Source organism: Hemibagrus wyckioides, linkage group LG08, assembly GCF_019097595.1.
Source record: "Hemibagrus wyckioides isolate EC202008001 linkage group LG08, SWU_Hwy_1.0, whole genome shotgun sequence".
NCBI lineage: Eukaryota > Metazoa > Chordata > Actinopteri > Siluriformes > Bagridae > Hemibagrus > Hemibagrus wyckioides.
The window spans coordinates 29,018,102-29,044,080 of NC_080717.1; the positions used below are offsets into that span (position 1 = coordinate 29,018,102).

Here is a 25,979-nt window from a genome sequence, read left to right on the forward strand (position 1 = left end):
GTGATGCAGGCCAATGATGTGGAGGTTTCTCACAATGCTGAGGGCCATGGCATTGTTTACTGAGCCTTAACGTGGCAAAATAATGCGGCTTTCAAAATGTTACCAAGAAGACAAACCGGAATTATTGTTATGTACAGCAAACCATAATGTCCAGATAGCAACTAAATGGTTGGAATGGCCATAATGTTTCATTCTAATTCACTATCTGCTTTGTAAGTAACAGTCAACAAGTCATCCATGATGTTTTTCTACACAGAAAGTAGCCGAAGCCAACTCTATAGCTCTGGGATTTAGTTTCAGATGTAACGCACATGTTAATGGACATGGTCAAGTCCATCTGGAAGAAGATAATACAAGTCTTTGGGTGTTGCTCATTTGAAGTGGAGCTTATGGTGGGAAACTCTGGACCTTAATAAGCTCAATGCAGGTCACACTGGAGACACAGAGTTTAGACGGCTTTGGGAAAGTGTGTGTGTGTGTGTGTGTGTGTGTGTGTGTGTGTGTGTGTGACCTTAATCTGTGTGACTCACTTTAGGTGTCGTTGAGGAACAGCTGTAGATCAGTGGGACACCGGGCCGAACACGGACGCAGTAATGAACGATGACTAAGCAGAATTCGAGTCTGACCCCAAAACACTGAGTAAAAGCATGATGACTGATAAATTGACGAAATAAAAGAAGACAAAAAATTTAGCTAGCTGTTCTATCTGAAGAAAACTAGGTAAACTTTGATTCAGTGTCTAACATTGAAATCACAGACAACATTATTACAAAAATAATCACTTCACCTCAAGCAAGAGGTCAAGCTACAAGAGAGAACAACACAGAGTACAACAAAGTAGTCTAGGTGTGAAATATGATTTTTTCTTTTATCTTTTCTTTTCTTCCGTGTTGTCCAGCACTACAGAAAAATAAAGTGTGTAGCTTGTACATCTGTTTTTTTTGGCAATAACTTTTTGGTAATAATCCTGCACGCCTCGGAGAGGTACAGAGAAATACTCCTTTCACAATCTGTGAGATTGAAGTTTCACCAAAAACGCACAGATCAAAGCAACATCGCTATCAATTACACAGAGGTACAAAGTCTCACTGGCTAATAAATGAAGAAACAGATACATGGGATTTGGGCCAGTGTGTCCTCAGATACAGCATCGTATCTCTATTTTTCATCCAAATGCTTTATAGATTTAAGCCAAGTCAAGCTGTGAGAATCAAAATGCAAGCGTGTTTCTATCAGCTACCGAGTCAAACACCAAGTCCTGGAGAGATCAGAGCCTGGCAATGCTAATATACTGTATAATAATGCTAATAGGTTGCTGGAGAGCTCCTGGTTACATGACTGTACTCAACTATATAGCACAATGAAAAGTGGTTAAGGCTCTGGGTCGTTGACCGGAAGATCAGGGTTCGAGTCCCAGCACTGCCAAGCTGCCCTTTAGCAAGGCACCCCAACCCACCCTGCTCCAGGGGCGCTGTATCATGGCTGACCCTGTGCTCTGACCCCAACCCTCATGGATGGGATATGTGAAGAAAGAATTTCACTGTGCAGTAATGTGTATGTGATTAATAAAGACTTCTTAACTTTTAACTTAACTTAAATTTATAATCACACTCTCTGGGGTCACTCAGATGAGGAGGAGTTATCTTTTGCTTCTGTTTTTCCACTGTTGCATCTGGTTCAATCATTAAAGCTAAATATAAATTTAAACTTAATTTATATTCTGAATTTTTATATTCCTGTAAAATTCATTTGTGATAATTGAAATAATTAAATTGAATAGAACTGAATATAACTAAAAAATGAGGGGGGAAAAGTTTTAATAACAGGTTGAGGTATTATTAAGAGCTATTTTTAATTGCACCCCTGCATTAAGGCTGAATAAAGACTATTTGTTTTGAATGATTTTATTTTTAATTTAAGGAAGGAATCTCCAGTGTCAGAGCTTTGTTAAAGTCAGCAGTTTTTCTAGACACCGAACGTCTTCAGGACTACTAGGAATGTAAACCGATATGACTTGATGACAGAGAAGGTTTTCCAGTTTCTGGAACATGACAAGCTTCATAACTTGTTTTCGCAAAAAACAGCAAAAAAAAAAAAGTACTGCAGAGATGATCCTCTCTTGACTTTATTTAGACTTTAATTGAAAAATTCACATTAGTGGTATCATGATTTCTCCTATTCATCAGCCCCACCTCTCCCGCATGCGCGCACACACACACACACACACACACACACACACACTCTACAACCTGCTGCTGTCACACAGAACTTTTTTCCCCTCACGTCACTTTGAGTCGCCTCCCGCATGTTGACCTTTAGTCTGGTCTCCAAGGCTCGGGTCAATTTCATTCCATTCAGTTCAATTTCACTTCAGCTGAGATGCTACCCCTATCTGACGTTCACTTTTAAACAATTTCCTGAAACAGCCCTGCTGATTGCACTCACCTGCCTGACTGAATTTACATCACGGCCCTAAACGGTCGATGATAGCAAAAACAAAGACCGACACAGGAGACTGATTTGTTGCCTATATTCTCAAAAGTTTTGGGACACTCCTCCAAATCATTGAGTTCAGGGGTTGGACTCGGCCCCTTAGTTCCAGTGAAAGGAACTCTTAATGCTTCAGCTTCATACCAAGACATTTTGGACAATTTCATGCTCTTTGTGGGAACAGTTTGGGGATGACCCCTTCCTGTTCCAACATGACTGCACACCAGTGACCAAAGCAAGGTCCATAAAGACATGGATGAGTGAGTTTGGTGTGGAGGAACTTGACTGGCCTGCACAGAGTCCTGACCTCAACCCCATAGAACACCTTTGGGATGAATTAGAGTGGAGACTGTGAGCCAGACCTTCTCGTCCAACATCAGTGCCTGACCTCACAAATGTGCTTCAAGAGGAATGGTCAGAAATTCCCATAAACACACTCCTAAACCTTGTGGAAAGCCTTCCCAGAAGAGTTGAAGCTGTTATAGCTGCAAAGGGCGGGACAACTCCATATAACATTCATGTGCAGGTAAAGACAGATGTCCCAATACTTTTGGCAATATAGTGTATAAAGATCTTTAGCTGGCTCTGGGCATGTGCTGATAATCAGTTATAGCATGTATCATGATAATCATCCTTTTATTTAGGAGGGTGTCGTCCCATTCTGAAAAGCAGTGAAGGACAGTGTTTAACTGCAAAGTGCCTCAGCTGGAGGAAAAACGCAGAGAAAAACAATATTGGGTGTTTCAGTATTAGCTAGTACTCTATGATATCTAATATCAGTACTCAAGATTTCAGCATCGCTGAACAGAAAAAGTGGTAACGTCTCTGTGCCATCTGTAATACATGATACATGATGACAAGAACATGATGAAATGTGATCTGAAATGCAGTTTCATTTAACAAAACTCATGGTGGTGCACTATATATTAAGGAGGTTTTCACACGGGCGGGTTCATCTGAAACACACACAGTTCACATGAACAACTGGTAAAACTTTCACATGGACCAGCGTGGTACTGAACCTGAGACGGTGTGGAGGTGCGGAGATTTCACTGGAACTGTGAATGAGAACGTACTCGGTCATAAAGTATGACATCATTCCTTTCCACATCAGGAAATAAATGATATCATTAGTTTCCACAACACTCATGTACCACATGTGGCAGGGGAACTTTGTGTGACACAGAAGAGGTGAGACATGTTCGTGAAGGTGTAAGATGAACCAATCAGATGAGCAACGCTGCAGGAGGACACCAGGAACAATCCCACTCGGATTCGGAATACAGTAAACGTGCCCGGCTTAAAACCACCTAAATATCATGCAATGTGTATTTTTCCATTTACAACTAGTAAAAAAACACTAAACACACCTCCACAACTTGAAATTTCAACTTCTTCTCAACTTCAAGTTCCTTCTCGGAGTGACATCAAATCAACATGTTCTCTCTGTCCGCTTTTAAATGAGTTTATAAATGAGCAGTACTGGATTCAGATCAATTAACACACAGTACTGGATTCAGATCAATTAACACACAGACCTGGATTCAGATCAATTAACACACAGACCTGGATTCAGATCAATTAACACACAGACCTGGATTCAGATCAATTAACACACAGACCTGGATTCAGATCAATTAACACACAGACCTGGATTCAGATCAATTAACACACAGACCTGGATTCAGATCAATTAACACACAGACCTGGATTCAGATCAATTAACACAGTACTGGATTCAGATCAATTAACACACAGACCTGGATTCAGATCAATTAACACACAGACCTGGATTCAGATCAATTAACACAGTACTGGATTCAGATCAATTAACACACAGACCTGGATTCAGATCAATTAACACAGTACTGGATTCAGATCAATTAACACAGTACTGGATTCAGATCAATTAACACAGACCTGGATTCAGATCAATTAACACACAGACCTGGATTCAGATCAATTAACACAGTACTGGATTCAGATCAATTAACACAGACCTGGATTCAGATCAATTAACACAGACCTGGATTCAGATCAGTTAACACACACAGACCTGGATTCAGATCAATTAACACACACAGACCTGGATTCAGATCAATTAACACACAGACCTGGATTCAGATCAATTAACACACACAGACCTGGATTCAGATCAATTAACACAGACCTGGATTCAGATCAATTAACACAGTACTGGATTCAGATCAATTAACACAGACCTGGATTCAGATCAATTAACACAGACCTGGATTCAGATCAATTAACACACAGACCTGGATTCAGATCAATTAACACAGACCTGGATTCAGATCAATTAACACAGACCTGGATTCAGATCAATTAACACAGACCTGGATTCAGATCAATTAACACAGACCTGGATTCAGATCAATTAACACACAGACCTGGATTCAGATCAATTAACACACACAGACCTGGATTCAGATCAATTAACACACAGACCTGGATTCAGATCAATTAACACACAGACCTGGATTCAGATCAATTAACACACAGACCTGGATTCAGATCAATTAACACACACAGACCTGGATTCAGATCAATTAACACAGACCTGGATTCAGATCAATTAACACAGTACTGGATTCAGATCAATTAACACAGACCTGGATTCAGATCAATTAACACAGACCTGGATTCAGATCAATTAACACAGTACTGGATTCAGATCAATTAACACAGACCTGGATTCAGATCAATTAACACAGACCTGGATTCAGATCAATTAACACAGACCTGGATTCAGATCAATTAACACACACAGACCTGGATTCAGATCAATTAACACACAGACCTGGATTCAGATCAATTAACACACACAGACCTGGATTCAGATCAATTAACACACACAGACCTGGATTCAGATCAATTAACACAGACCTGGATTCAGATCAATTAACACACAGACCTGGATTCAGATCAATTAACACAGACCTGGATTCAGATCAATTAACACACAGACCTGGATTCAGATCAATTAACACACACAGACCTGGATTCAGATCAATTAACACACAGACCTGGATTCAGATCAATTAACACACAGACCTGGATTCAGATCAATTAACACACAGACCTGGATTCAGATCAATTAACACACACAGACCTGGATTCAGATCAATTAACACAGACCTGGATTCAGATCAATTAACACAGACCTGGATTCAGATCAATTAACACACACAGACCTGGATTCAGATCAATTAACACAGACCTGGATTCAGATCAATTAACACACAGACCTGGATTCAGATCAATTAACACACAGACCTGGATTCAGATCAATTAACACACAGTACTGATACCTGGTTAAATCTGTAACACTGACTGTTTACAGTTAGCCTGTTAGCTTGTTGCTAAGCCACACACTATTGTCCTCTGTTGCTGCTGTGCTGCAATGTTAGTCTAAGAGGATGCTGAGTGTTTAAAGTTTACTAGAGCAGAACAGAACCAATCGGCACTCAGGCCTGAAACTGGAAATGTGTGTTTAATGTGGACTTTTATGAGTTTTACATGCAGAAGATGTCCTTGGTTTTTTTCCCTTACTACTTTGCACCTAAAATGGAAATGACATCAAATTACCTCTCCCACGGTACCAGGAAGGCATCCATTTTAAATAAATTAATTAATAAATAATGGATAATAAATAATAGATAGATAGATCGATAGATAGATAAATAAATAAATAGACAAATAAATAAATAAATAAATAGACAGATAAATAAATAAATAAATAAATAAGCTGGAGGCAGACTTCTAGCTGCCATGTTTTTTTGTGTTTTTTTTATTTTCATAAAACAGTCCAGTGTACAAACTCATGCAACCATTTTCCAGCAGGATAATTTAAAAACTTTTTTTTTTTGCCCAAACTTTTCTCCGATAAGGAGAACGCAGCAGTCCTTTCAATAGAACGAACCATCTTAGGAGATATCTTAGGAGCATTTCCTAAAAACTCTCTCTGGTGTGTGAAGCAGCCACAATAACTACAGTGTGTGATATCACGGAATCACACGACAATTCAATCTCTTTTTTCTAAATGACCTTTTGCAGGCATATGAATGGACACAAAGACGCAGCTTACACACACGTGATGTAAAGCGAGAGACCAGCACATTGATCCGGCTCTCTCCCCGGAGAGGTCACAGAGAATCTGCGCTCCATAAACAAACCAAATGGCCAATCGCACACAAGAGGATACACAGACACCCATGAGATGTGATCGATAGTGACCGAGTGCGAGTGCGTAAAAAAACCACAGTGGCTTCTTTACAGCTGTGTTGTTGCTGCTGCTTGAGAGGGATCGATAGCCCAAAGAAATGATTCAAGATGAAACTAATTGGTTTACCTTTTTATTGTATTGTCAACAATGGAGATGTTTGGTGATGGAGCAGCAGGCTTTGAGGCATTTCAGGTTTATACATCATAAACCCAAGACCAATAAAAAAGCTTGACTAATAGGAAGCTTTGAATCACTCTACTCATAACACAGTGACCGGTGTGAGGGCTGAACTGCAAACTGAACAAGTGTGGATTACAGCTGTACAGTGCAGATATACTGAACTACATACAGTATAGAAAAAAAAAAGTGTTTATGTTCGTTTTAGATCTATCTCTCTCGCCCATCCATTCATCCATCCCTCCATCCATCCTAACCCTTACCACATATCCATCCATCCATCTATCGTTCTAGCCATGCATCCATCCATCTATCTATCTATCCATCTATCCATCTATCCATCTATCCATCTATCTATCTATCTATCTATCCATCCATCCACAATGCAGATGTGTGTATGTGATCTGTGGTGGTTTAGTGATTAGTTTGTATGCCTCGCACGTCTGGGGTTGGGGTTCTAGTTCACTCCGTGCTTCAGGGGTTTCTTGCAGGACCTCCTTTCCAAAGACATGCATTGTAGACTGATTAACGTATCTAAATTGTCCATAGTGTGTGTGTGTGTGTGTGTGTGTGAGAGTGTGTGAAAGAGAGAGATTGGGGTGCCCCTTGCCCGTGCCCCAAGTCTCCTGAAATAGACTACAGGTTCCCTATAAGCAGAACATGGATGGATGGATAATCCAAACCTGGGTGACTTTAATACCCTTTAGCACAGTATGTTATATTAGAAGCTGGACGTAAGTAGTATTGATCCACTATTTTTTTCTTTTTTCATTTCAAGACTTTCATTGAGTTTTTCTTGACCTGACCAGGCCCTTCTGTATGAACTGACCAGGCCCTACTGTATGAAGGACAGTTTGAAGTGACAAGGCCGAGATTTCAATAACGATGAATAAGCTAAATATTATGCAGCTCTCTGTTCAATGAGCTGACTTTTTGAGATTTGATTCGTCAAACCCAAGAACTTACTGACCCACTGCTGCAGAAGCATATGCAAATGAAATGACGAGCAGCTCTTGTGATTTCTCACTGCCAGGCCATGCACCACTTACAGGAAGGAGGCCAAGTTTCTAAACCTGCCATTATGAAGCACACACAATAAGAAGATTAACTGCTGAAACAGCTAGGGCCTAGACACGCTGTGGGTTCTGCAGTCACGCCTGCAATCAGGAGCTCCCGGCGCTGGAAACCTTCTTGATTGGGAGCATTTTTGTTACACTGAATACACTTGGGTTTAAATATCACAAATACTTGATTAGAATCGACTGCTCTGGAACAGGCCCAGTGAAGGTAGTGTCATGACTAGGGCTTGCATGGCTGCTTCTGGAACAGGATCGCTAATCTTTATTGATGATGGAACTCATGATGGTTGCAGCAGAATGAATTCAGAAGACTACAGAAACATCCTAGCTGGCAGTTTACCTCATCACGCAGCAAGACAACGACCCAAAACAAACTACCAACACGACAAAGGTCTTTATTGGGGGAGAAAGTGGATGGTGTTATTGTGGCTAAGTCGATCACCAGACCAGGTGCGTTTCACCTTCTGAAATATGAAGTGCTATTTTATTTAAGAAATCTTTCCAATACTTTTGCTTACCAAAAAATTGGGTTGTCTGCTTCAGAATGTGCCACATTTCATAACACATCTAGACGTAAATGAACGTGGACATTCTGACCTTTCTTCTAAAAACCCAAATGTGTCCAGAGTATAGTAAAACAAAAAGAATCAGCCATGCCATTCCAATACTTTTGGAGGCGATGGGATAAACCCTGATTGCTAGAGGACTCACACACACAAACACACACACAGGTCATGAACGGCCAGCAGCATTTGGATGGCACCAATTTGCCTGAAAATGAGTCAAACACTGATGCTGAATTATCAGTGAATACACTATATTGGCAAAAGTTTTGGGACACCCGTCCAGATCATTGAGTTCAGGTGTTGTTTTTCAGGGGTTGGGCTCGGCCCCTTAGTTCCAGTGAAAGGAACTCTTAATGCTTCAGCTTCATATCAAGACATTTTAGACAATTTCATGCTCCCAACTTTGTGGGAACTATATCCTGGTGGCTCATGATCCTGAACTTCACTCAATGCCTTGAGCCTTCGATAGACAGAGAATAAAAGATCAGCTGGACATGAGAGTCGTGTATTTCCACATGGACGACACACACGACACGGTGACAAGGGGAAGAAGAGTGATGAAGATTTCCAGCTGTGTGTGATGTTTGTGACAGCGTGTCATGTTGGGATTGAATTTGAGATAGACGGCGTGATGCTGGATGTCGTGCTGTGTGTGATTATCGTGGGTGCGTTCTGGATCGCTCCCTCGTGGCCAATCATGTGCTTGTCATGTAGCCCCACCCCCTTTGCAGGTTGGAACAGCAAAATCAGCCCAAACATGGATCTTCCCATGACATCACAGCACCTTTCTCTCTTTCACTCTCTCTCTCTTTCTGCTGCATCTTTTACCTTTAGCTGGAAAAGAACAGCTGTTTCCATGGCAACAGCCGAAGGAGAGTGCGAGGTAATGACATGGAGAGGAAAAGCAGGGTGTGTGTGTGTGTGTGTGTGTGTGTGTGTGTGTGAAGGATGGGGGCTGGGTGACACAATGACAGCGGCACACGGCCTCATTGTTTCTCCTCCGTACGAGGACGCCGCTGTTGTCGTGATTGCTGTCTTTGTCGTTCAGCTTCCAGACAGAAGCATAAATGAAGCCGCAACGATGCCGTCACAAAGGATTGTGGGAAACGTGGCTGTGTTATGGCATGAAAGCACGAGTCTTGTTCTGTGTGCGCGTGTGTCTCGAAGCGTTATCTTTAGCTTTAGTCTCCATGAGCTCTATGGCAACAGTTGTCATGGCCTCTCGCTCAGAGCTCTGCTCGCCTAATTGGCCACTCGTTTGCAGTAATGGCGGGAAATCTGGCGTCCCTCTCACTCTCTCACACTCACACACACACACACACAGACTGTCTGTCTCTCCATCACCCCTGAGTGACTCCCATTCTCCGTTTCTTTCCATCGGTCTCTCACCTTCATCTCCAATTGTCTCCTTCACCTTCATCTGTCTTACCTCCTGTTTTTATTGCTCACACTTATCTCCAACTGTCTTATATCTCATACTGTCTCATCCTGATTCTTCTCATCTCTCATCTCAGCTGTCTCCTTGCCATCGTCTCTCTCTCTCGTCATTTCATTCTTGTCTCTCCAGCTGTCTCGCTCACTCATCATCTCATCCTCTATTTTCTCTCATCTCCACCTGACTCTTGCTTTCATGTCTGTCTCTCAAACACATCTCCAAGAGTCTTGTTCAGCTTCAGGCCTGTCTATTGTTTCTTCTCATCTCTCTCTCAGACTGTTTCTCCTTTTCCTCGCTCATCCTCCTGCTTGTCATCCGTATTTTTCTTCTCCTCAGTCTTTATTTCTCTTTGTACATCCTGACTCATCTCAGACCGTCCATCTTTGTTTTCTTTCCTTCGCTCTTGATCTCTTCCCATCAAGAACCAGTCATCTCGGTGTCTCTTCCTCTTCTGATTGTCTGCTCCTGTTCCTTTCAGTCCACTTTATTGCTCTGTCTCATTTCCGGACTCTCTCTCTCTCTCTCTCTCTCTCTCTCTCTCTCTCATCCCAGACGTTATGTTGAGCATCCTGAAACTCTGTCATCTTTTTTCCTCTTTCTCTCTTCTTTCATTTCTCTGTTCCCTTCGGTTAGTCTCTCTTTCCTCTCATGCTCTGTCCATCTCTCACTCTCTTGCACTGGCTCTCACTCTCTTGTCTGGTATTTCTCTTTCTCAGACTCCTCCTCTCTTTGTCCATCCCTTTCATCTCACACTCTCTTTTAGTCCCGGTTTCACTGTCCACCACCATGTCCATCACTCTTTTATTTTTCTCTCTCCCTCCTCAGACTCCCTTGTTGTTCCAGTTTCTCTCTGTCCATCTCTTAACATCATGTTAGACTCTCTCATTTTCTGGTTTCTCTCCCTCTCTCATCATACTGGTTTCTTTCTGTCCAAGTCTCTCTCTCTCTCTCTCTCTCTCTCTCTCTCTTCCTCATTTCAGTTCTTTTGCTTCTGCTCAATCTCCAATTCTCTTCCTTCCTGAATTCAGACCATCTCTCTCTCACTTCCTGCCTGATTTTAGACGCTCCTTTGTTTTTTCCTTGATTCCCTCTCACCGCTTTCTCTCTCTCTCTCTCTCTCTCTGGATGGATGAATGGATGGATGACAGTTGAGGGTTAAGCATCTCAGAAAAATGCTATAACAAAATGGACAATGTTGTCACAGCAACATCTGTCCTTATTCAGTCCTGCAGAGTGTGTGTGTGTGTGTGTGCGCGCGCGTGTGTTTGTTTACATCATATGCACATCATGTCCATGTGGACGTCTGTCTGTATCTGTGAGACTGGAGATGTCGAGTGTTCTGCTGCTTCATTAAATCAGGAGAGTCTGATGTGCATCCCGACCTGCTTGAATATGAATGTGTGTGTGTGGCTTTGCATAAATGTTTTACATATGGTGCTGAAGGGAGAGAGAGAGAGAGAGAGAGAGAAAGAGAGAGAGATATGAGGAAGTGAAGAGAAAGCAAGCGAGTGACCTATATTTCTGAATTGTGTTGCCACAGATCAGAGCAGATGTTTTGTCCCTCGTTAAAAAGATAAAGGTGTGTGTGTGTGTGTGTGTGTAGATTAATTGACCGACAGCGATCGCCATTCCACTGCTTTTTAAGTAATTCCTATTCGATCGTCTCAGAAGAGCTTGTCACTTTAAAGCTAAATTTCACTAGCTGCCTTTTCAGTGAGGATGACTAAATCTAATCACAAGGGAAGCACATGTGTGTCCTGAGATCACTCCAGAAACTCCAGCGTTACACAACCCTTCCACGGAGCCAGCATGATTTGTTCCTCTGTTGCTGTCGGTTTTCGTCTTTGCTGAAAAAAAAACAAAAACAAAAAAAAAAGCCCATCCCTCCCTCACTGAGCCACACCAAGGGTCAGTCTGTATCCTTCCTGCTTGGTGGTATCAAACCCGGAGCTCACACGTGACTATACCCCACGTACCTCACCTACAAACAATTCCCCTTGATAAAAAAACAACAAACTGTAATTACTGACCACGTGCCTTCTACACACTGTGCTACAGAAGCGGTCAGTAAACTGAAATTTGGCTTGATGAGTCACAGAAGAAAACACTTTAAAGGCACAGTATAGCACAAAGGATTAAAAAGCTATCAAATATATTCATGCATTAGTTACTGGATAATAAACAGCACACATACACAGATCAGACATAACTGAAGAATCTTAATCATCTTATTGAACGGTCAGTTCTCGAAGCCGACATGTTAGAAGCAGGAAAAATGGACAAGTGTAAGGATCTGAGAGATTTCAGACATAAAGGGATGAAGATAAATGATATACAGCTGAATCCAGGTGAACGTTGTCTTCATAGTAAATAGATAAAGCCTTGAATTTTACACAAGTTACAAACCAGTAGAGCTTTCAGCCTCCAGTGGCAGGATCCCGTGCTCTCATTACCACAACCTGGGTTTGATTCCGGGGCAGGGCGCTAACACAACCACTGAAGAGTTAACTCCCAGTGCCGGTCCCAAGCCCAGATAAAATAGGAGGGTTGTGTAAGGAAGGGCATCCGGTGTAAAACCTGTGCCAAATCAAAACATGCGGACTGAATGATCCGACTGTGGCGACCCTGAACTGGGAGCAGCCGAAAGAACGACAACAACAACAACAACAACAACAACAACAACAACATCCCAGTAGAGCTTTACACACTCGACATCGTTGCCCTGAGTCACTGTAAACTCTGAGGAAACAGAGTCCTGGGTTATCCTGTGTGACGTTACACACTGCTCATCCTTTACCCGTTCTGCACCCGAGCAGCTTTTGTTATCTTTTACGGTTTTCTAGTTTGCCGTGTAACTGACCAGGCATCCGTCGATATCCAACTTCCCCCAAGTTTTCAGTCTCAGGTACTCACTACTGCGTTTTCATGTCGTTATGTCTGGTGCTACCGAGACGTTTTTGTTAAGTGTTGTTATGTCCTGTTTATTTCCACGTGATACGATTTCACGTTCTGTTCAATTTCTGATTGTGTGTCTGTTGCTAAGCGACCAGCCAAAACTAGCCTAACACCGCATGGTTGCACGCTGTACACGTTCGGCACCATGATGTCGAGTTGACACGGAGCAGGCTATCAGAACTCTGGGTAAAAACTCATCCTAACTCCGTTTCTGTATAATATGAGTGAAACCTTCCTCTATCCAGGGTTGAAAGCGGGGTCTAAAATGACAGTGAACTGGGGTTAAAAAAATAAAATCCCTAGAAAATGACAAAATGAAGTAAACTAGAATAAAATGCTCCACTGATCAATATGGCTTCATATCGAAAAGAAAAAAAAAAAACCTTATCATTTCACTGTGCTCACATTTTACTGTCCATTATCACGCTGATGGCTCGGTGGTGGCTGTGTGCTAATTAACTTCAGGCTGACCTTTTCCTCCAGCACTCGGTGTAGACGTCTGGGGCGACTGCCCAGAACTGCAATTATCTCACCAGAAAGCGGTCAGTCTGCTAATTCCCATTTCTTTCTCTACCCTAATGTTTTTCTTTTTTAATGTTTTAATGCTACAATACTAACTACATGTAATTTCACTCATCATTGCTCATAAAGGAAAAGGGAAGGAAGAGTCACTTCAGGATATTGGGTGAGGTAAAGCTGGACATGAGCGTGTTGCTAATTACCAGACACGTGACCCGCTTCTCCTCAACCGGCAAAACAAACCCTGCAAACCTGACTGGAGAAAAACACAGCATTCTCCTCTCTTTGTTGAAGAGTAAGAAGCTAATTTTATATATATATATAAATATAAAAGAAAGTTCTTTCAAAGTTTTTTTAGATTTGGGTCTGATGTCAGGTCTGATTTATTCCCTCTGGAGTCTGGTATATTTAAACAGCACAAATCTGTGTGTTTATTATAATAACACGCTCTGTTGAGTGCCTTCCTAAATGCCAAAGCTGATTCCTGTACTGGACAAGCAGAGGCGAAAATGCGAAAATAAATAAATAAATAAACAAACAAACAAACAAACAAACAAACAACTTATATAAATATACATATACAAGTAAATATGCTCTGCAGATAGATTTTGCAAGTCAAAAAATGTGGCTAAGGAAGTGACTGCTGATATCTGGACACAAAACAGAGTCATCAATCCTCCACTGCTTGAAATATAAACATCTAGAAAAAAAACAAAAGAAAACAATTATGACCAAAGACATCAAAACACTCCTGAGACATCATAATGTGGATATCAGGGATTTTAGAACCATTATAATTTCTCATTATGATTAGTGCGGGAAATATTGCATGATTTATGGTAAAAAAAATATTTTCCTCATTTCAGCGTTAAACAGTGTTTGACCTGGCAGCCTGTTATGGATCTTCTCCACCATGATGACCATCACATATCGTAGTAGATCTCAACATAACCAAGCCACCACTCCCGAAAACCCGTCTACTTTTCCACAGGTCACTCACTACCGCTGATGTTTACTTACACAAAGATATCAGCAAATATTCTAGTTTCTAAGCTAGCTAACACAAACTGAATTAAAGCTGGACCATAAAAACTAATGAGTGAAATGTGTAGAAAAGTAAGATTTTAAACATTGGCCAGCTGTAGAAAAGATCTGCTTTCAATCTGGGACCTGACCTTCTCGGTCAATCAGTAAAACCTGACCTACAACGTTACGTGTAGAAAAATCCTCCTGTGAGCGGTTTTAACAAGTCAGCATCAGAAACGTTAGCTAGTTAGCTTGGCTCGGTGAAGAACCGACAACATCGTAAACTTCTCAGAGGTTCTGGAGAAATCATAAAGATCATAAAAATCGAACGGAATTAAATCACAAAAACCACGAAGAGGTTGACTCCATGGCAACAACACGAGCGATTCAGTGATGTTTAAGAATTGTTCAGACTCCAGAAATGTTAGCTGTGTATATGAGCTTATTTTATACTTCTCTCTTAAATTTTTGTGAACGTTTGTCTGAATGTGTTATGTTTCTATGCTGCACAACATGCCGTGTGATATATACTAATCCTGAAACATCACTGTTAGTGACAGGATATGAAAAAGAGAACAGAAACTAAATCATATCCCCCTCTTTTAACTCACAAAAACAAAAAGTCCAGAGAATCGTAGTGCGCGTGACGGACGCCGCTCCAGAGACACCTGATCATCTCCAGTGCAATCGATCAGCTCTGACTCAGTGACCCGGACTGAAGACCGAATCGACTCACGTGACCCATTACTTACTGCCCTCATCAGTTAGCGATTACTCTGGCCTAGTGCAGGAGAGTAATTAAAAAGACATGGGATGGTCACTTGTGTCTTTATTTGGCCCTCAGCCCTTGTAAACTGGGGACTGACTGGAACGTCCGGCCGTGAATACAGCGGGCCGTGGTCTGAACGTGACTGAGACTGGGCAGACAAATAAACAAATCAATCATTCTCCCATTCAAAAGGCAGCTCTCCAGCTAGGCCACATTTGCACGCTATGAAGGTGTTGCTTATGGAAGACCCCAGAGATATTTTATTATTTATTTTATTATTTCATCACGTACACGTCCTCCTCCATTTACAAACAAACATCACATAACTGTTGCTCTGGCTGAGGTGTGTGTTTATAAATCTAGGGAATCTTGTAGCTAGAATTCGAAGGGTTATCTGTGTGAGGATTTATTCAGCCTCGTGTTTTAAAGACGTCTGGGGGATCTTTCAAGCATCAACCATCAGATTCCACAATGCAACAATACCCAGCACCTCCTACTCCACTGACTGAGTCTTAAAAAAATAAACACACACACACACAATTGTCATTTCAAAGATAATACATGTGTATGTATACCCACTTAGTTCTGTGTTTTATGTAGTGCCATGGTCCTGGAAAAAAAACGTGTATAAACAATTCAGTGGAACCTCGCCATACAAAGGCTCTCCCTTAAGAATTTTCGCATTTTTCGCAGAAATTTGCATTACGAAGCATTTTCAGCATGCAGACAGAACCGAACACCTGCTAAGTTACGAATTCGTCCAGAAGCCGTTCAAAACTCGTTAGCGTCAGTGGAAAGCCAACTGAAGAAAGTTGACATTTTACAGATTTATTTTCGGTCAGTGAAAGCTGTGTGAAAGAGTCAACCCACGATATCAACGTCGCCTTCGGCATGGGTTCAAAAGCTAGGTGATTTTTGGGGTGTTTTTTTGTTGACAGATTGGTGGCGTGGGTGGTCTGTTCTATTTTTAGCCCAAGCTTGGTGGCATGACTTCCTGTGAGGAGCCTTGACATGGAATGTTTGGCTTGGGTCAGTTCTTTGTAAGCAGCCATACAGGTTACATACGCTTCATATTGGGAATATTTTTGGGAGCTGGAACGGATTATCTGTATTTACATTATTTCTGATGGGAAAATCCGTGTTATAATACAAATCTTCACCTTAAGAACTCGCCTCCAGAACCAATTAAATTCCTACACCGAGGTCCCACTGTATATATTTATATAAACTCTAGCACAATTTATTTTATTGTTGTATTATTTCTTATTATTTCTATTCATCATACACTAATCTTGTAACTGACACTATAGCTGATGTAAAGGTTTGCTCTGCTATTACTCCTCCCCGTTTCCCTTTTGGGGGATTAATAACGGTACGTCTCTCCTCTCCTCGTCTAGAACCCATTCAGTGGGTAAAGTAGCTAGACAACGTAACACAACCCTAGAACTTGTTAACCACAACCACCAGCAAGCAATAGGGTCTCCAAATGACTTTTTCACACTTTCTATCCAATTTTCATGACCCAAAAAAAAAAAAGGTTTTTCCCTCTTCATGATGAAGAGCGGAGGTTTGGAGGTTTGGGCGTCTCCTCGGGCCCCTCTGCTGCACGTCTCTTTTTCACGTTAGACCAGAGCGCACTACTTTACAGCGTGATGAAATTATCATGAGCGGATGAGGTTTTTTTTAATCATAAGCAACATTTTATAACACTGCAAAACTTTTCCAGGTCTGAAATAGGAAATTGAATTTCCCATGACTCTGAAAGGTTATTATTCATCTCGTCTTAAGCAGCAGGAAGTTAGCTGCTGCTAGTTTAGGATCTAACCTGAGCTAAGCTGATAATCTGACCAGCAGTACTGAATAAACAAAAAACAAGTTTTATCAAGAAGGTTAATGTTTGTTTAGTTGGTGGTTCAGGAGTTGACTAAAAAGTGTCATTTAAAATAGTAGTTTCATTAAAAGCTGCTTTTTTTACTAAGCTGTTTCACTTAAGCTGTTTCGATAGCAAATGATGTCCTCAAACACGTATTGAGACGCTGCTAGCTTTAGAAGAAAAACAAAGTAGTTTGAATTAAATTGTTGTAATATAAATCGCACATTTTGGGCTAATTCGAGTCTCGGGCAAGTCTTTGGGCTTTGCGCCTGGTAGCCCCACCCACTTCCACAATACATAAGCAAAGCTGCGAGTGCCTGTTGGAAGCATCCAACATTCCACACTTTATATTTTCAGGTGCATCATCTGGGGACTTGAAGTGAACTTTTACTTCATGCTGGAGTTTTTAGTGTGAACGCACTACACTACTATATTTATACTATTTACTATATACTATTTATACTACACCAAAGTGCAGAATGGTGCACATTTTATGACACAGCTAGATGTTATTAGTGCCGTTAACATTATTAAAGAACAGCAGAGCAGGCATCAGACCAAACTTCAGTTAGCCAAACAAGTCTACAAATGATATTTCCAGTCTTAATGCTTTCTAGACTAAACAACACATGAATCAGTGCAAAGCTACTAATCATAGAACACCTATAAAGATGTTTTAAATCATAAACTGCTCTTATATGAATGACCTGGCAGATGTGAGTCAACTGAAATCTGTCGATGAGCATCATGGAAGTTTATAGGGGTCAGTAAAAACACTTTCTTTTATAGAGTATTTATATTGTATCTATAGCAGCATCACAGAGGTTCTCCCAAGCTGATGATGACCCAGGAATTTATGTCTCTATATCTGGATTGACCCGTCAGCTCACAAGCACCAATCAAGGCAAGCTCTATACAAGCCACTATGTGTGGGACGGAATAACGAAGGGAAACCTGCTGCACTTTTCCCGGCATCGTCTTACACCTCGTGTTCGACTGCCTGTAGAATTGGCCTCAAATATCTTCAGACTCTCTTTTAACCGTCTGACTTACTACCATTTTTGGGATTCCAACACTCTGACTTATCCCCGACACCCCTTATTGTATACGGACCCTGAAGGCCATCCTGAACACGATGTCTGCAAAAGTAACTTCCTCCCATTGACACAGGAATGCAGTGGAAAACACACCCATTTTGGCTGCGTACACAACCTGATCGGAATGATGTACCTTTTCATTACTCAAGTACCAAGAATGCAGCTGATGGTGGAGGAAAAAAAATTAAATGAATAAAAATCGATGCCCCTGCGTTCTTGGACGCTGCGTTATTGGACAGTGTTTGTGATCCCAAGTAAAAAGCTGTCCCATTCAGAAGGCAGGATAAAGGACGCATTCCTCAAGGACACGCAGCTCCCCGAGACTCGAGCGCAGGAGCACGTTAGCACACGCCAGAGAGAGGGGAAAAAAATCAAGTTGCAATCTGTGATATATTGAAGAGATGAACTCTTACCAAGCATGGTCACTGACGAGACGGTGTTTACTTTGCACGTGACAAGGAGGAACAGCGAGACGCCGGCTCAGGGCACTAGCTCCACTTCACAGTGGAACAATAAAGCTTCTGTATTCTTTCAGGCAGCATCCATACTATGATTATGGAATTTATTATCAAGCACGCAATAAGCATACAGCAAAAAAGTTTCATGATCATTACTTATCTGTTCATTACATTATTTACGTTACTTATGACATCAATCAATCAGCTGTCTCAAAACTTTTCTAATACTATGAGAGATTTTAGTTCTGGTTTCCATGTCGCAGCCAAATCATAAACAAAAAATAAACGTAACATGATTTCTGGTGGCACACAATATAAAGCAGTTATGTTTCTTTCCATTAAACCCTCCAGTTCTCTTGGCAGAACAGACAATCCATGCTGCTTGTATCTCCCAAACCAATCATTGTTGATTTTGCTGAAAACGCTGGAACTGAGGATCAGGTGCGTTTCACCTGCTTGTGTGTTCACTTATATAATGTGCACACGACTACATCCATAACACAACACATTACAAGCGAAAAGTCGAGTAGTGTAAGCAGTACAGCGATTTGTAAAAGCCATTCCCAACATCACCGTGACTTACAGCAACAAGAAGCTATTTTTAACCAACAGTTTAAATACACCGGTCAGCCATAACATTGTGAGCACTGAGAGGTGAAGTGAATAAGACTGAGTATCTCCTCATCATGGCCCCTGTTAGTGGGTGGGATATATTAGGCAGCAAGTCAACATTTTGTCCTAAAAGTTGATGTTAGAAGCAGGAAAAATGGACAAGTGTAAGGATTTGAGCAAGTTTGACCAAAAGGGCCAAATTGTGATGGCTAGACCACTGGATCAGAGCATCTCCAAAACTGCAGCTCTTGTGGGGTGTTCCCGGTCTGCAGTGGTCAGTATCTATCAAAGGTATCCTTTAGGTCAGATATCAGATAACAAATAACTGAACCTGGATGTTGTATTTATTAAAAGTGGTCCAAGGAAGGAACAGTGGTGAACCGGAGACAGGGTCCTGGGCGGTCAAGGCTCATTGATGCACGTGGGGAGAGAAGGCCGGCCCGTGTGATCCGATCCAACAGACGAGCTACTGTTGCTCAAATTGCTGAAGAAGTTAATGTTGGTTCTGATAGAAAGGGGTCAGAATACATAGTGCAGGACGGGTCAGGGCTGTTTTGGCAGCAAAAGGGGGACCGACACAATATGAGGCAGGTGGTCATAATGTTATGCCTGGTCGGTGTATAGCATGTTTCATTTATATTGCTTTCTCTCATGTAATCTGAAGCAGTCTCTGACAAAAGAATTTCTTCAGGATTAAGAAAGTTCTTCTCGTCTCTCATCATATCTTATCTTAAAAGAGGATAAGGGCAGTAGCTACATGGCCAGCCCCTCACTGAGAATTTATATGTGTGTTAAATTACCTTAGTGTATAAATACCTTTAATTAACTAACTAGCTCACTATACATTATTATATTACATTAGCTACCCATAGTTTAGGTTTTAGGTTTACAGACAACTAAAATGTTGGACTAGGCAGCACACTACCTCTGAATATTTAACTGATTATCCTCGTATGCTATTCTCAGGTATATTTAATTAGATCAATTTCCTGTTATAACAGCTGAATTAACAAGATCATATGGAAATCTTACATACACATAGCATCTGATAAGTGCACCAAAGACAAAAGTCATTACATTACGAGTGTTAAAGCTGAACAGTTGAAGGATAAGCAACAAATTGTGGTTTGACTTGGCAGATTGAAGAAACGTCTACATGCAAAACACACACACACACACACACACAGGAATGTGATCCTTTCAGAATTTGCATTAAAATAAACAAAAGCATCTTCTACGCCTGAGGAAAGAACTCCTCCCCTAACATCATCTAACCTCCCAACTTAATCCTCATTAACCCCCAGTGCCTCAGAACAGCTGTTCTAAAAACAAAAATGTGATGATGTTCTACAGCTCGAGGTCTTACTCCCTCACCTGCAGCTTCATCTACGACTCAACAACTGTGCTCCTGCTCCTATGAACGGAGCGAAGCGTGACCTTTGACGAGGTGCGTCAGGAAAACAAACTTGGAGATGTTGACATCTGACTCGTCTCTCTCCGGAGAGCTCATTTGGTTCTCCACTAACGAGCACCGAAGGGAGCTGTGGCTCGACTCAAACCACAGGAAACCCAGCGCTTCTCGATCCTAATCCTGGAGTCCCTGTGTGCTGCACGGTTTAGTGTTTTTCCTGTTTTAACACACCCAAAAAGGTGTGTTAACCTCATTGAAGACGTGTTGATGAACTGACGACAAGAGTCAGGCGTGTCGGAGCAAGAACACGGTAATACGAGCGGAGAAGGATAAAGGGTTTGGAAAGGATAAGAGAATCTATCCCTAACCCCCTTACTCCCTAATCAAGTCAGTGTTTCCAAAAGCTTGAGCCTTTAGTCTTCTTTGGCAGGTTTTTTCTTGCTCCAACACGCCAGACTCGAATCATCAGTCATCAGGCCAGGTTTAGCAGGCGTGTTAGAGCAGGGGAATCACTGATTAGTGTTTTCTTTGCTTCAGCACGTTCATTTTGACCTCACAAAGGGCTTCTTAAGGAGGCGTCGAGTTCAGTCAGGTATAACAGAGGGAAAGGCCGAGTGACACGAGGGGATCAACAGAAAGCACAACTTTCCAAAGTTCTCTGACATCAGAAAAGTAAAAAAAAAAAAACCCTCACACGATATACCTCTAGAGCTTCATGAGTTCTTTGTCGCAAAACTTTTCTAAGGAAATGAGTTTTATTTTCAAAGCATTTCAAAATCTACCAGTTCATTTATTCCTCATTCATTTTCAGCATCCACTTTATCTCCAGGGTCTCTAGGAACACATCATAAGGCGAGAAGATCCCCTGGATGGATGGATGGATGGATGGATGGATGGATGGATGGATGGGACACCTCCCTTGTGCCGCCTCTGGGACACCACCTCTGGGACACCGCCTGTGTGCAGGCATGCAATTTCCTAAACTGACCACAAATTATCCCTTAACAATGAGGCAACACACTTCATGTCTTTACAGAAGACTAGAATTATTATTTACTTTCATGTTTTATGGTCGGTGTCTTAGCTAGCATCCAACTCTAACAGGTTAGCAAGCGAGTGCTTGTCTGTGCCCTTGTTGAAGCCAGATGAAGCACTAGATATCTAAACAGTGCCGGCATGAAAAGTACAAAGAAAAGGTACACTAATCTACAGTCTTTTCCAGATATTAACAGTATTCAGTAATACTCGACTATTAGTGACCATTCAAGATCTTGACAGCAGGTGAGCACCTGTAGGGTTAGAAATGTGTAGTAAATAGCACAGGTAGTACAGACGCCATGCTTTAATTTAGACCCAGTGAAGAAACAAGGGAGAAAAGTGAGAGGACACTTGCACAGAAAAGAAATGTGCAATGACTGAATCATTTCTCTCATACGTGGCATGAAGAGCCCTGATAAAGCAGGCCAAACACCAAAATGTGGATCAAACTGTAAGCTATGTTCATCCACTTAAGTCCCACATGACTGTACGTCTGGTACAGTTGCATTGCCCAATCCTTCTTCTTTACCCCTGCTGTTTTGACACCTGACTCAAATCATTAGGCATTCATGAGGTTAGAGCAGGAAAAATACTTCAACTTTGCAAGTGCAAGAAGACTCAAGAAACACTGAGATACAGGAAGTGGGCTGCTTATCATCTGCTTAGGCTCATATGGCAGTATACACAGGCTTGTGTTGCCTAATCCTGCTTCTGTAGACCTTCTTCTCTTGTATTTATGGGTTTTTTTTGCCTGATGCGTTCTCTACCTGCTCGGATACTGCCCTGACACGTTGAAGTAATGTTCCTTCAGTGAATTTAAAAACAACCTGAGTTGGAGTTTCCGAATGATCACTGACCTTTACTTCTATGATGATGAAAAAAAATGCAGAGTTTGATGGTCAACCTGCATGCATTAGTTCATTTTGTAGGATATATATCACTTGAAAATGTTAGAAGAAAAACAAGTGATTGCAATCAATATGGGAAAAATATAACTGTATATTTAAATGTGTTTGCATGGTACACAATATATACCACAATATCTATCAGTGTCTATAAAGACGGCTTCATCCGTTCCTCTGCAGTAACTGATTTATCCTGATGGAGCTGGAGCATATCCCAGGGAATGCTGATGTTGGGCAGAAGCCGGGAAAACACCCCAGATGGGAGAGCAGTCCCTCAGAGGGTACCCCACACACACACACACACACACTTTAATGTAGCCAGTCTGCATCCATGCATATTTTTGTGAAATGGGAGGAAACCGGAAAACCAGAAGAAACCCTTGCAGACGGGACGAGAACATTCAGAGGTCTGATTGGCTGGTTCAGTATCCAAATAAATGACTTGTTTGTAATATAAACACAGTTATCACATCACTCCTAATACTCTATGCAAGATAAAGTGGGTCAGTTTGAGCAAGAAGGAATGTTAAATTGTGATGTAAACCGGTTTAGTGTTAACCCGGTTTAAGACACTTTATGATAAAGAAAAAGCAGCACAAAAAGCTGTGAGTACGCTGCACATTCCTGCCCCAGCACCGCCAAGCTGCCACTGTTGGGCCCTTAACCCTCTCTGCTCCACTCAGGGGTGATGTTTCATGTCTGACCCTGTGTGCTGACCCAAATCCCTAACAAGCTAAAATATACAAAGGAAAGAATTTCACAGTGCTGTAATGTATGTGACAAATAAATCTTCTCATTTAAGCACTCAGAGCCGATCTGAAGTGTGTGATAGTGACCTCATGTCGTGTCCAGGAGTGTTTGCAGTAAAAGATTAAGGGATGGAGACACATATCTGTCTCATATAGAGATGACAGCCATGTTGGTGATGTTAATGATGATGATGATGATGATGCATATTGCTTACCGCTGTGTGCGCTGAACCAGCGGGGCGCGATGTGCAGAGGCAGCGTGTCCGCCAGTGATCCCCGCGAGCCCAGATACAGCACACCGTCCGTGTGCCGCCCGTCCCCGCCTGTTTCGCGGTAGCCGTGAGCGCGTACCGAGTCCGAGCCCGAGCCCGAGCCCTGTCCTGCCGCGGCACGGTCCGGCTCCGTGGCTCTGGGTGGGGCGGCCTGATTGGCAGCGGTGGTGGTGGTGGTTGTGGTGTAAAAACCGAAGGGCACGGCGCCGTTATGTTCCATGCCCATACCTGCCACGGAGCTCACCGAGCGGCTACGGAGCCCCATCGTCCCCGCCGTCCGGAAGTGACCGAAGTGGGCCGATGGCGGCACCGCGCTGTCGTCTGTAGACACACCGGGAAACGGGGGCCGCGGCCGGGCCGCCGTGCTCTGCTTACCCCCCATATGAAAACGGGGCTCCGGGAAAAGACGGGGGTGGGGACCGGGGGTGGGGATGTGGCGGAAATAAAAGGGGTCGAGTCGCCCCTCGAATGAGGGGGATTTTTCTTCCGAGCCTCCTCAATCAACCAACGACAAAACGATCAGACTGAAGAAAAAAATCCGGGCTGTCAGGTCTGACTGAAGCAGCTGTGTCCGGGAGACGAGAGAGCCCGTTTTCTCGGTCGGATCATGGAGTCATGGAGATTTCACCTCCACGGTTAAGAAAAAGAGCAAATAAAACAAATACGGAAGGCCAGTTTAGATGTAACGGGGCAGCAACACCAACGCACGCCCTCGTCAAGTGACTGACAGGACAGGCTGAGCGAAATCACGACAGAAACGATGACAAAGCTCGCGGCGCTGAGGACGGATCCGCAGCACACTGAGAACGCAGTCTTCTCCCTTTTCGTTCATTTCAAGTCGAATAATCTCGGAACATTAGGCCATGACATGTGGTAGCTCATGTCACTCAACGTGCGCCTGTATGAGAGAGAGAGAGAGTGTGTGTGTGTGTGTGTGTGTGTGTGTGTGTGTCCGGCGGCGGTTATGTCCAGGTGCGCTGCGCTTCGCGAGCTCGCCGCTGTTGCTGGTAGACAATGGGAGACTGTTACTGCGCATGCGCAGATTTACCAACCGCCAGATTGGACAGATGCTTTATTGAGCATGCGCGGATTTGGCAGCGTGGTTAAAAAATTGGTCCGTTTAGGGCGCATGCGCGAATACATCTGCCCAAAAGAACTGGAAACCCCATGTAAATGAATGTTTATGCATCCAAGTCCTAAATACATTTACTTTTTTCCTTTGGGGAAAACATAATAATGAAAAAATCAATTATCTTAAAAAAAAGGTAAGATGAATAACCGTTCAATAAGAGAGATAATATTTTTTCTCAAAAGTATATATGCTTTCACAACTCTTTTGTGCTGTAATAAAAATAGTGAGTCATAAAAAAGTATATATATATATATATATATGTTAAGATATCAGACATGTGTTGGTTTCTTCCCAGTGTCCGAAAACATGCAGTACATATACACAATAAAACAAAAAAGATAGCTAGCTGTAAATACATAAACTCAAACAATTGTCTAATATTGAATTAATGATACAGTCTTTATTCCTGTAGCTCAGAGGAACTGAGATAAGATCAAATAAAATGAGGCTTTATTGGTCCCTGGTGGGAAATCGATTTGTTACAGCAGCTTGGATTAACGTAAGATAAAATAGAAATCGATAAAAAACCTGGATGGAATAAAACAGAACCAATAGATGAGAACCAATAACTGAGTTAGAGTCTTGAATACTGTGTTCCAGCACACTGATGTTCTACTGTGATCACATTCCTACAAACAACATTAAATGTGTACTACATATATAATATACACAAATATAAATAAGTGGTGTGAACGACACTGCATCACAGTAAGGAATGATAAGTTATAAACACTGTATTAAAAATATTTCATAGACAGGACCTTCGTCTTGTTATTAAAGCGTGACAGAGTTATGGATGTTTAGTGCCACCCAAGTGATACACACCCATCATTTTAGTCCTGTGAAATAATTAATATCCAGTTGCTTTATGACTGAAATACAGCATGCAGAATTGGAAAATATCTCGGTCGTGTCACAATTGCAATTCAAGTTTAAAAAAATGACATAAAGCACAAGTACTCAGCCCTGGAGTATCCCCTAAACCTTCAGTTCTTTAGTTCTTTCAACAAACCTGATTCAGCTACACGATATTGCCGAAAGTATGTGGACACCAGCCCAACCTTCACACTTCTGGGAAGGCTTTTCACTAGATGTTGGAGTGTGGCTATTGGGATGTAGCTACACAAGCATTAGTGGGACACTGATGTCGACTTGTGCAAGGAGGCCTGGGGT

At 42.0% G+C, this 25,979-nt stretch overlaps 1 protein-coding gene across 1 annotated transcript in view; it reads right to left on the minus strand.

The window, feature by feature from the left end:
• Positions 1 to 24,697, minus strand: part of znrf1 (zinc and ring finger 1) — a 45,967-nt gene extending 21,270 nt beyond the window's left edge. The window contains exon 1 of the mRNA XM_058396844.1: positions 23,618 to 24,697. Coding sequence (XP_058252827.1) covers positions 23,618 to 24,056 — 439 coding nt within the window. The 5' untranslated portion in view covers positions 24,057 to 24,697. The remainder of the gene's footprint in view (positions 1 to 23,617) is intronic.
• Positions 24,698 to 25,979: the final 1,282 nt, after the last annotated feature.